Genomic DNA, 13,304 nt, shown 5'->3' with positions numbered 1-13,304 from the left:
TCACAATAGATCAGTCTAAATATGTATCTTCCCTCGAACCACTAGCAGCTGCTCAGGCGAATCATGTGTTGTCAACACACATATTTTTGCTGCGCCAATACATGAGGAACTGAGTAATACACATAACGTTACAGATAAAGCCGACCATTCCATCTTTGGGTATCATCATAGCCTCCTAGAACCAGCATATAACGTATGGCTGCCCGCAACACTTAGCAACAACCCTGTGTTGGCAAGAATGTCCTCAACAAATCTGCCCTGTCACCACAAAGGAGCTTTAAGCATTGTGATCACCACTAATTTCCACTGCTTACTCCCATACCAGTGACTATGTAACGCTCAGACAACTATAGGTGGATTACACATTGTGGTATGCCAAAAGCTTCCTTGCACTTCAGACGAACTCTTGGATAATATTCGATAGCACAGCTTACTTTGCCCAATACCTTAAACTATTGCACAACTGTCAATGGAAAATTGGACAAGACCGGCTATTTGTAATGATCCAACTCTTGTCACATACAGCAGCGTATAATAAGAGTATAGAGTAGTGTAAATCCAAGAATGTCATGTCGAAACCTATTCAAAGAATTGGGCATATTAACCACAGCTTCTCAGTATATTTATTCCATAATGAAGTTTGATGTAAATAATACATCTCTTTTTCCAACTAACTGCTTAGTACACAGTATCAATACTAGGAATAAGAACAATATACATAAAGATTTAAAATCACTTACTCTTCCCCAGAAAGGAGTCCAGTATTCAGCAACGCATATTTTCAATAAGTTACCACCAACCATTAAGAGTTTAGTTTCAGACAAGGCACAATTTAAACATAATTTAAAAGAATTTCTGGTGGCCAACTGCTTCTATTGCATCCATGAGTTTCTCAACAAGTGCAGTAGACCATTTTAATGAAAATTTATTATACTTTAATTTTTGACAATACTTGGTTGTAACAACCAACTAACTACCTACTGTGTGAATGATGGATATATGGAAAGCAGATGTAAGCCTTAAGTCTGTAAATAGTGGAAGTTTAATTTTAAATCTTGTACATAAGTTGGCTGTTCTTAACTGAGGATCACTGAAATGAATAATTTAGTTTGATTTTTGGCAATACTTGGTTGTAATAGCCAAGAAACTAGCAAATGTCTGAATGGTGGATTTAATGAAAGCAGATGTAAGTATTAAACCCGTAAATATTAGAAGTTTAAATTTAATTCATGTACATAATTTCACTGTTTATTGACTGAGGATCATTAAAATTAATGAAATTCAAGTTTTTCTAATTACATTTTTGTAATGTGTTTATCTGACATGTTCCACACCCAGGAGGATTCCCTCTTTTATGGGTCAATGGAATGAATAATCTAATCTACTCTAATTTAATTTGATCTGTTGGGAATGTACTTTGGTTGGTTGGTTGGTTTGGGGGATGAAAGGGACCAGACTGCTATGGTCATCGTTCCTGGAAAGTACTTTCTCACACACCAAAGGCATCATTAATCTTACCAGATTGTCATAGCGATATGTGACTTCCAGTTGTAATTGGCAGTTAAATGAGCCATTTATAGATATACGAGGTGCATTCATGTTCTAAGGCCTCCGATTTTTTTTTCTCCGGACTGGAAAGAGACAGAAACATGTGCATTGTTTTAAAATGAGGCCGCGTTCATTGTCAATATGTGCCAGAGATGGCAGCACCGTATGGCAGATTGAATTTTACTGCCTGCGGCGAGAATGAGAACTGTTTTAAATACTTAAAATGGTGACGTTTTCCTTACTTGAAAGGCGTGCAGTCATTCGTTTTCTGAATTTGCGTGGTGTGAAACTGATTGAAATTCATCAACAGTTGAAGGAGACATGTGGTGATGGAGTTACGGATGTGTAGAAAGTGCGTTCGTGGGTGCGACAGTTTAATGAAGGCAGAACATCGTGTGACAACAAACCAAAACAACCTCGGGCTCGCACAAGCCGGTCTGCCGACACGATCGAGAAAGTGGAGAGAATTGTTTTGGGGGATCGCCGAATGACTGTTGAACAGATCGCCTCCAGAGATGGCATTTCTGTGGGTTCTGTGCACACAATCCTGCATGACGCCCTGAAAATGTGAAAAGTGTCATCCAGGTGGGTGCCACGAATGCTGACGGACGACCACACGGCTGCCCGTGTGGCATGTTGCTCAGCAATTTCGACTCGCAATGACAGCACGAATGGGACTTTCTTTTCGTCGGTTGTGACAATGGATGAGACGAGGATGCCATTTTTAAATCCAGAAACAAAGCGCCAGTCAGCTCAATGGAAGCACACAGATTCACCGCCACCAAAAAAATTTCGGGTAACCGCCAGTGCTGAAAAAATGATGGAGTCCATGTTCTGGGACAGCGAGGGCGTAATCCTTACCCACTGCGTTCCAAAGGGCACTACGGTAACAGGTGCATCCTACGAAAATGTTTTGAACAACAAATTCCTTCCCGCACTGCAACAAAAACGTCCGGGAAGGGCTGCGCGTGTGCTGTTTCACCGAGACGACGCACCCGCACATCGAGCTAACGTTACGCAACAGTTTCTTCGTGATAACAACTTTGAAGTGATTCCTCATGCTCCCTACTCACCTGACCTGGCTCCTAGTGACTTTTGGCTTTTTCCAACAACGAAAGACACTCTCCGTGGCCGCACATTAACCAGCCGTGCTGCTATTGCCTCAGCGATTTTCCAGTGGTCAAAACAGACTCCTACAGAAGCCTTCGCCGCTGCCACGGAATCGTGGCGTCAGCGTTGTGAAAAATGTGTACGTCTGCAGGGCGATTACGTCGAGAAGTAACGCCAGTTTCATCGATTTCGGGTGAGTAGTTAATTAGAAGAAAAATCGGAGGTCTTAGAACTTGAATGCACCTCGTAGCGCAAGTATCAGGTGTAATGAGATAAGAACTGATTAAGAACTGATCCTAGAGACAGGGCCCCTCCGCTCGTTGACTACTGAAACGCGTTACGCGTGGCAGCGGGGAGAGCCTGGCTGACCTTCGTTCTCGGTGCAGTCGTTATCCTGCTGGTCCCCTGGGACGTCCGGGCTGCCCTGTCCGTCCGCCTCCACTCCTCCAGCCAGCTTGATGCTGCCGTTGAGCTGTTGCGCAGCAGACTCTGGCCCCACGGTGGAGGCGGCGTTGGCGTCCGCTGCTGGAGCGTCCTGGAGCGGCAGCCTCGTCTCTCCAGCCTCTGGAAGCACGAGCGCTGCCAAACACTGCTCACAGCACCTCGGAAACTTTGAAAGTTACCCGCTCACTCGGCAGTTTCATTTTACCCACAGCATTTCTGCTTTGAGTCAAGTGGGGGTGTGTCCCCCCAGGGATGAGTGTTGGGGCCACTCCTGTTCCTTATTTATACAGGGTGTTACAAAAAGGTACGGCCAAATTTTCAGGAAACATTCCTCACACACAAATAAAGAAAATATGTTATGTGGACATGTGTCCGGAAACGCTTAATTTCCACGTTAGAGCTCATTTTAGTTTCGTCAGTATGTACTGTACTTCCTCGATTCACCGCCAGTTGGCCCAATTGAAGGAAGGTAATGTTGACTTCGGTGCTTGTGTTGACATGCGACTCATTGCTCTACAGTACTAGCATCGAGCACATCAGTAAGTAGCATCAACAGGTTAGTGTTCATCACGAACGTGGTTTTGCAGTCAGTGCAATGTTTACAAATCCGGAGTTGGCAGACGCCCATTTGATTGTACGGATTAGCACGGGGCAATAGCCGTGGCGCGGTACGTTTGTATCGTGACAAATTTCCAGAAAGAAGGTGTCCTGACAGGAAGACGTTCGAAGCAATTGATCGGCGTCTCAGGGAGCACGGAACATTCCAGCCTATGACTCGCGACTGGGGAAGACCTAGAACGACGCGGACACCTGCAGTGGACGAGGCAATTCTTCGTGCAGTTGGCGATAACCCTAATGTCAGCGTCAGAGAAGTTGCTGCTGTACAAGGTAACGTTGACCACGTCACTGTATGGAGAGTGCTACGGGAGAACCAGTTGTTTCCGTACGGTGTACAGCGTGTGCAGGCACTATCAGCAGCTGATTGGCCTCCACGGGTACACTTCTGCGGATGTTTCATCCGACAATGTGTCAATCCTCATTTCAGTGCAAATATTCTCTTTACGTATGAGACTTCATTCCAACGCGATCAAATTGCAAATTTTCACAATCAGCATGTGTGGGCCGACGAGAATCCGCACGCAATTGTGCAATCACGTCATCAACACAGATTTTCTGTGAACGTTTGTGCAGGCATTGTTGGTGATGTCTTGATTGGGCCCCATGTTCTTCCACCTACGCTCAATGCAGCACGTTATCACGATTTCATACGGGATACTCTACCTGTGCTGCTAGAACATGTGCCTTTACGACACAACATGTGGTTCATGCACGATGGAGCTCCTGCACATTTCAGTCGAAGTGTCCGTACGCTTCTCAACAATAGATTCGGTGACCGACGGATTGGTAGAGGCGGACCAATTCCGTGGCCTCCACGCTCTCCTGACCTCAAAGTTCTTCACTTTCATTTATGGGGGCATTTGAAAGCTCTCGTCTACGCAACCCCGGTACCATATGTAGAGACTCTTCGTGCTCGTATTGTGGACGGCTGTGATACAATACGGCATTCTCCAGGGCTGCATCAGCGCATCAGGGATTCCGTGCGACGGAGGGTGGATGCACGTATCCTCGCTAACGGAGGACATTTTGAACATTTCCTGTGACAAAGTGTTTGAAGTCACGCTGGTACGTTCTGTTGCTGTGTGTTTGCATTCCATGATTAATGTGATTTGAAGAGAAGTAATAAAATGAGCTCTAACATGGAAAGTAAGCGTTTCCGGACACATGTCCACATAAGATATTTTCTTTCTTTGCGTGTGAGGAATGTTTCCTGAAAGTTTGGCCCTACCTTTTCGTAACACCCTGTATAATGACATGCGCTCTAGTATTACGGGTAACTCTAACATATTTCTGTTTGTTGATGACACTAGCTCGGTAGTAAAGGATGTTGGGTGCAACATTGACTCGGTTTCAAGTAGTGCAGTACATGACCTCAGTTCATGGCTTGTAGAAAATAAACTAACGCTAAATCACAGTAAGAATCAATTTTTACAGTTTCTAATACACAATTCAACAATACCTGACGTTTTAATCTCACAGAACGGGCATATGATTAGTGAAACTGAACAGTTCAAATTCCTAGGTGTTCACATAAATAGTAAGATCTCGTGGAAAGCCCACGTTCAGGATTTTGTTCAAAGACTCAATAATGCCATTTTCACTATTCGAACGGAATCAAAAGTAAGTGATACTTCAACACGAAAATTAGTCTACTTTGCTTATTTTCATTCGCTTATGTCGTATGGTATTATATTTTGGGGTAACTCTTCCCATTCTAGGAGAATAGTTTTGGTCCAGAAACGGGCGGTTCGGGCAATAAGTGGTGTGAGTTCACGAACCTCTCGTCGACCTCTGTTCACGAGTCTGGGTATTTTGACATTGGTCTCTCAATACTTATATTCCTTATTGTCGTTTCTTGTTACCAATATTAGTTTATTCCCAACAATAAGCAGCTTTCACTCGGTTAATACTCGGCAGAAATCAAACCTCCATTTGGATCGGACTTCCTTAACTCTTGTGCAAAAAGGTGTGCAGTATACTGCTGCATCCATTTTCAATAAGCTGCCACTCGAATTCAAAAATCTTAGCAGTAATCACTCGCTTTCAAATCGAAACTGAAGAGTTTCCTCATGGGTCACTAATTCTATTCTGTCGAGGAGTTCCTTGAAAAATTAAGCTGATTCTTACTGTATTGCTGATAGCGTTTACTTAAACTTATGGACTGACTTTTTCAAGTTCATGAACATTTATTTTTATCTGTTATTACTTTTATGTTGTAATTCCTGGACTGACACGTTCCATGACCTTGGAGATTTGTTCATCAATTTGGTCGTACGGAACTTGACGTGCAAATAAAAATAAAATAATAAATAAAATGAGTTTAAATATCTGGAGGTAGTAGTAAACAACAAAAACGATGAAAAGCAAGAAACAGAGGAGAGGACCAAAGCTGCACCCAGAGTATTATACTCACTCAAGAATCTACTGTCATCTAAATATTTTTCAAGAGAAATCAAAGTAAAAACATATAAAACCATAATCAGACCAGTATTACTATATGGAGCAAAAATATAGAGAATAGATCAACACATGGAGAGAAAGAAAATAAAATCCAGCAAAAGATATTTGCACCTATCTATGAGGGAGGAGAAGAGACAAGAAGTAAGAGTAGGGAGCTCAGGGAGCTATACAATAAACCAGATGTACACTACTCGCCATTAAAATTGCTACACCAAGAAGAAATGCAGATGATAAAAGGGTATTCATTGGACAAATGTATTATACTAGAACTGACATGTGATTACATTTTCAAACAATTTGGGTGCATAGATCATGAGAAATCAGTACCCAGAACAACCACCTCTGGCCGTAATAACGACCTCGATACGCCTGGGCATTGAGTCAAACAGAGCTCGGATGGCGTGTACAGGTACAGCTGCCCATGCAGCGTCAACACGATACCACAGTTTATCGAGAGTAGTGACTGGCGTATTGTGACGAGCCAGTTGCTCGGCCACCATTGACCAGACGTTCTCAGTTGGTGAGAGATCTGGAGAATGTGCTGACCAGGGCAGCAGTCGAACATTTTCTGTATCCAGAAAGGCCGGTACAGGACCTGCAACATCCGGTCGTGCATTATCCTGCTGAAATTTAGGGTTTCGCAGGGATCGAATGAAGGGTAGAGCCACGGGTCGTAACACATCTGAAATGTAACGGCCACTGTTCAAAGTGCCGTCAATGCGAACAAGAGGTGACCGAGACGTGTAACCAGTGGCACCCCATACCATCACGCCGGGTGATACGCCAGTATGGCGATGACGAATACACGCATCCAATGTGCGTTCACCGCGATGTAGCCAAACACGGATTCTTTAAACAGACGCTGGATTCATTCTTAAAAATGACGTTGTAGCACGTCATCTTCGTGGTGTAGCAATTTTAATGGCCAGTGGTGTAGTTGCAGAAGCTAAGACAAGAAGACTTGAGATGGGCCAGCCACATATTTAGAAGAGAGCAGGGATCCTGTCTGTGAGAAGTCTCACAGACTAAACCAGAAGGACGAAGACCTCTAGGCACGCCGAAAATGAGATGGAGAGACCAGATTGGGAAGGACCTACACGTTCGGGGGAGGAAGGTAAGAAGATGCCGAAGACAGAATATTGTGAATGAGGCCACTTGACGACGCCAAACAACTTCTGCAGTTTGTGGTGCCAGGGAATAAGAATAAGTATTTTTGCTTTTTATAAATCATGCAATAAAATTATCCCTACACTTTGTGTGTTTCTGACACACTCAGCTTCGATGGATCGAAAACAAGCTCTCTGAGCACGTCTGTATATATCCACTGAGGATATATCAGCCAGTGGGAAGCTTCTGCGCTTTGAAAGCCACGAGGGGTTCCTTCATCGCATGCACATCCGCCATTCTCTGTTCTGATTCCGAGAGTTCCGGTTATATTTTTCGTCCGTTTCAGTTCTGTTTCACCAGAAGGAGGTCCAGCTTTGTCTGGTTGGTGCGGGCTGCATTAGTCTACAATTATGAATATATTGGGTCAGATCATTTCATTTACTTGTCGTGGTGAATACTGAGCAACTGGTTAGATGATTTTGGGAACGTACGAGGGTCATTTCTGAAGTTCTGGACTCTGTAAGACAAAACTGAAGAAAATAATTGATTTTACAAAATACACTACTGGCCATTAAAATTGCTACACCACGAAGATGACGTGCTACAGACGCGAAATTTAACCGACAGGAAGAAGATGCTGTGATATGCAAATGATTAGCTTTTCAGAGCATTCACACAAGGTTGGCGCCGGCGGCGACACCTACAACGTGCTGACATGAGGAAAGTTTCCAACCGATTTCTCATACACAAACAGCAGTTGATGGGCGTTGCCTGGTGAAACGTTGTTGTGATGCCTCGTGTAAGGAGGAGAAATGCGTACCATCACGTTTCCGACTTTGATAAAGGTCGGATTGTAGCCTATCGCGATTGCGGTTTACCGTATCGCGGCATAGCTGCTCGCGTCGGTCGAGATCCGACGACTCTTAGCAGAATATGGAATCGGTGGGTTCAGGAGGGTAATACGGAACGCCGTGCTGGATCCCAACGGCCTCGTATCACTAGCAGTCGAGATGACAGGCATCTTATCCGCACGGCTGTAACGGATCGTGCAGCCACGTCTCGATCCCTGAGTCAACAGATGGGGACGTTTGCAAGACGACAACCATCTGCTCGAACAGTTCGACGACGTTTGCAGCAGCACGGGCCATCAGCTCGGAGACTGTGGCTCCAGTTAGCATTGACGCTACATCACAGACAGGAACGCCTGTGATGGTGTACTCAACGACGAACCTGGGTGCACAAATGACAAAACGTCATTTTTTCGGATGAATCCAGATTCTGCTTACAGCATCACGATGGCCGCATCCGTGTTTGGCGACATCGCGGTGAACGCACATTGGAAGCATGTATTCGTCATCACCATACCTGCGTATCACCCGGCATGATGGTATGGGGTGCCATTGGTTACACGTCTCGGTCACCTCTGGTTCGCATTCACGGCAGTTTGAACAGTGGACGCTACATTTCTGTTGTGTTACGACCCGTGGCTCTACCCTTCATTCGATCCCTGCGAAACCCTACATTTCAGCAAGATAATGCACGACCGCATGTTGCAGGTCCTGTGCGGTCCTTTCTGGATACAGAAAATGTTCTGGCCAGCACATTATCCAGATATCTCACCAATTGAAAAAGCATGGTCAGTGGTGGCCGAGAAACTGGCTCGTCACAATACGCCAGTCACTACTGTTGTGGTATCGTGTTGAAGCTGCGTGGGCGGCTGTACCTGTACACGCCGTCCAAGCTCTGCTTGACTTAATGCCCATGCGTATGGAGGCCGTTATTACAGCCAGAGATGGTTGTTCTGGGTATTGATTTCTCAGGATCTATGCACCCAAATTGTTTGAAAATGTAATCACATGTCAGTTCTAGTGTAATATATTTGTCCAATGAATACCCGTTCATCATCTGCATTTATTTTTGGTGTAGCGATTTTAATGGCAGTAGTGTAGCTATACATTGACTTCCACAAAACCTCCATTTTGGTGACAATATTCTGTGATTTACACTATCAAATGACTTGTATAGGATGCTGGTGCAGCTTTGTTTTTTAATGCTATTATGGTGAGTGACCATATAGGTAGTTTATCAGCTGAGGACCCCTCTGGAATACAAATTATGAACTGCTAAGTACAATTATCATTACCAACATGGGATGCTAATCTAGACTCCCTCAATTTTTTTTTAAAAAGTCACCAGTAAAAAAGGACATTGATTACTGACATGATTTCCCTCACAAAGTTGTGTGGCAGTTGCCTATTTTAATAAATCTGGAAAAATGCCCTGGAATTAGGCATGTGTTACATGTTGGAAACAGATTAAATAACTCCATCGGAAATTCCAAAAGCTAATAGCTTTATTGAAAATTCAGTGTTCACTTCCAAAGATATGTTGATAAGAACTTTTTTGTTCTTTTCTTGTGAGGAATTAACTCCTGAAGTTGGTTCCCTTGCTTTATATTCTCGCGTTTGTGTGTATGTGTTTAAATATTAGTGAACTACAATGTGTACTGCAAACAGTATGTGGAGCATGTAGTCCAAGCAGTTGACTTACCCACATTGTCAACGGAGGCCTTGCGGTTGGAGTTGGCTCGCGATGCCATCCTCTTCTTGCCCCGGGTGCACCGTTGTATCGACTTGTCCCAGTACATCACTGCGGCAGCACAGACAAAATCTCATTTAGTGAGGAAATTAAAAATGGTACGAATCTCTGTACACATTACAGTCCAATGTATTTTCAATTGACCACAACATGTTGACCCATATAGACTACATTTAAATGTATTTTCATCCATTCAGAACATGTTGACCCATTTAAGAAATTCTCCTGTGTATGAGAATAATTTTTAATGTCTGTCCCTCAAATTACAGAAATATACTCTTGAGACCACTCTCAAGATGCTGTCAGTAGTTTGAAACTCATTCATGATCACTGACAATAGTGCAAGTCCGGCCATACTGCCATGTGGCACATTCAATTTTATATGAATTTCTTATGATATGCAAAGTCATATAATGGTCAGTAAATCATAGGCGAAGTCATCTCTCTATTTCTAGAAATGGGTGGTCTAGCGGTTCTAGGGGCGCAGTCCGGAACCGCGCGACTGCTACGGTCGCAGGTTCGAATCCTGCCTCGGGCATGGATGTGTGTGATGTCCTTAGGTTAGTTAGGTTTAAGTAGTTCTAAGTTCTAGGGGACTGATGACCACAGATGTTAAGTCCCATAGTGCTCAGAGCCATTTGCACCATTTTTCTAGAAATGGAACACTTTCAAATTGATACTGCAGTATTTCCCGAGCCTAAGAAATATACTGATTGAAATTTGATCCCTATGCAAAGCTAATTTCAGTGTTTTCAGTACGGAAAAAGCCATGGAGAACGAAGATGAAGAATTATGAGACTACATTATGACCGTTGAGATTGTGTAACGTTGCTGGAACGGTTCAGGTGGTGATGGCAACACAATGTGTCTAAAGGGAGCGCACATGTAGCTTATCAACATCTATTGTACTCTGAGAAAGGGCAAATCATTCTCATCATGGATGATGATGATGATGATGTTTGGTTTGTGGGGCGCTCAACTGCGTGGTTATCAGCGCCCCTACAACGTCCCAACCTTTGCTCAGTCCAATTTCGCCACTTTCCTGGATGATGATGAAATGATGAGGACAACACAAACACCCAGTCATCTCGAGGCAGGTGAAAATCCCTGACCCCGCCGGGAATCGAACCCGGGACCCCGTGCTCGGGAAGCGAGAACGCTACCGCGAGACCACGAGCGGCATTCTCATCATGGGGGACATGCGAGCATCATACCAACAGATCACACAAACAGCTGGCTGTGGAGCAATGAGTGCAGAATTAGTGGCAATGAAATTGACAGAGGAGAACAGAATGGCAACAAGAGTAGGCAGAAAGACTACAGCAGTTGGAGACTGCAGGAGTGTCTCACTGGTTCTGATGAATAGGTGGATGACGACACCTGAAACCTGGGCGGAGGTTGCAGGCTAAGTGTCACCGTGAACTGTCAGGAACGGTTTACCAGAAGCTGATTTGAGATATTAACACGCTAATTGTCGTTTGCTGCTGACACCTTACCACAGATAACAGGGACTTGGACACTGTGGGGCCAAAGTCGACTATGGCATTCAGTGGCATCCTGTGGTGTTCCGAGACGAGTCTCGCTTCTGCCTGGAAATCAGATCGACACCGACGTGTCCACCGGCGCGTTGGTGAAGGCCAAAGGAAGCGACATCTACATCTACATCTACATGGCTACTCTGCAATTCACATTTAAGTGCTTGGCAGAGGGTTCATCGAACCAGAATCGTACTATCTCTCTACCATTCCACTCCCGAACAGCGCGCGGGAAAAACGAACACCAAAACCTTTCTGTTCGAGCTCTGATTTCTCTTATTTTATTTTTATGATCATTCCTACCTACGTAGGTTGGGTTCAACAAAATATCTTCGCATTCGGAAGAGAAATTTCGTAAATAGATCTCTCCGCGACGAAAAACGTCTTTGCTTTAATGACTTCCATCCCAACTCGCGTATCATATCTGCCACACTCTCTCCCCTATTACGTGATAATACAAAACGAGCTGCCCTTCTTTCAACTTTTTCGATGTACTCCGTCAGTCCTATCTGGTAAGGATCCCACACCATGCAGCAGTATTCTAACAGAGGACCAACGAGTGTGTTGTAAGCTGTCTCTTTAGTGGACTTGGTGCATCTTCCAAGTGTCCTGCCAATGAAACGCAACCTTTGGCTCGTCTTCCCCACAATATTATCTCTGTGGTCTTTCCAACTGAAGTTGTTCGTAATTTTAACACCCAGGTACTTAGTTGAATTGACAGCCTTGAGAATTATACTATTTATCGAGTAATCGAATTCCAACGGATTTCTTTTGGAACTCGTGTGGGTCACCTCACACTTTTCGTTATTTAGCGTCAACTGCCACCTGCCACACCATACAGCAATCTTTTCTAAATCGCTTTGCAACTGATACTGGTCTTCGGATGACCTTACTAGACGGTAAATTACAGCATCGTCTGCGAACAACCCAAGAGAACTGCTCAGATTGTCACCTAGGTCATTTATATAGATCAGGAACAGCAGAGGTCCCAGGACGCTTCCCTGGGGAACACCTGATATCACTTCAGTTTTACTCGATGATTTGCCGTCTTTTACTACGAACTGCGATCTTCCGGACGGGAAATCACGAATCCAGTCGCACAACTGAGACGCTACCCCATAGGCCCGCAGCTTGATTAGAAGTCGCTTGTGAGATACGGTGTCAAAATCTTTCCGGAAATCCAGAAATACGGAATCAACCTGAGATCCTTTGTCGATAGCGGCCATTACTTCGAGCGAATAAAGAGCTAGCTGCGTTGCACAAGAACGATGTTTTATGAAACCGTGCTGATTACGTATCAATAGATCGTTCCCTTCGAGGTGATTCATAATGTTTGAATACAGTATACGCTCCAAAACCCTACTGCAAACCGACGTCAATGATATAGGTCTGTAATTAGATGGATTACTCCTACTACCCTTATTAAACACTGCTGCGACCTGCGTAATTTTCCAATCTGTAGGTACAGATCTATCGGTGAGCGAGCGATTGTATATGATTGCTAAGTAGGGAGCTATTGTATCAGCGTAATCTGAAAGGAACCTAATCGGTATACAATCTGGACCTGAAGACTTGGTCTCGTTTTACTGCAGAGAAGCTATGTATTTAGAAAATACGCTATTGCTATTCTCCGCACTCATACAACCCCAAATCCTGGGATCATGGTGTTGGTAACTACTCAATATGAAGTTAGGGCTGATCTGGTAATTGTTGAATGTTGGCTTAATACTCGCTAGTACTCAGCGAATATGGTAAACTCTGTTGTCATACCCTTCGTTACCAGGGCGAAAAATGGCATATTCCAGCAAGATAACGCAAGACCCCACACTGCATTCCACACTGTGGGTGGCTCGAGGCATATACAGATCTTCGACTGGCCTGCCC

At 44.2% G+C, this 13,304-nt stretch overlaps 1 protein-coding gene across 2 annotated transcripts in view; it reads right to left on the bottom strand.

The window, feature by feature from the left end:
- The window catches only part of LOC126108673 (sodium/potassium/calcium exchanger 3), a 690,465-nt gene that overhangs the window by 45,129 nt on the left and 632,032 nt on the right, over positions 1-13,304 (bottom strand). For both annotated transcript variants that reach the window (XM_049913982.1, XM_049913981.1), the window contains exons 5-6: positions 9,838-9,936; positions 3,028-3,222 (exon numbers count right to left, since the gene is read on the bottom strand). In XM_049913982.1, coding sequence (XP_049769939.1) covers positions 3,028-3,222; positions 9,838-9,936 — 294 coding nt within the window. The remainder of the gene's footprint in view (positions 1-3,027; positions 3,223-9,837; positions 9,937-13,304) is intronic.

The sequence above is a fragment of the Schistocerca cancellata genome, chromosome 11 (assembly GCF_023864275.1).
Source record: "Schistocerca cancellata isolate TAMUIC-IGC-003103 chromosome 11, iqSchCanc2.1, whole genome shotgun sequence".
In the NCBI taxonomy this organism is placed as follows: domain Eukaryota; kingdom Metazoa; phylum Arthropoda; class Insecta; order Orthoptera; family Acrididae; genus Schistocerca; species Schistocerca cancellata.
The sequence above is the reverse complement of the archived record's forward strand: the minus strand, read 5'-3'. Positions and strand labels throughout refer to the sequence as shown.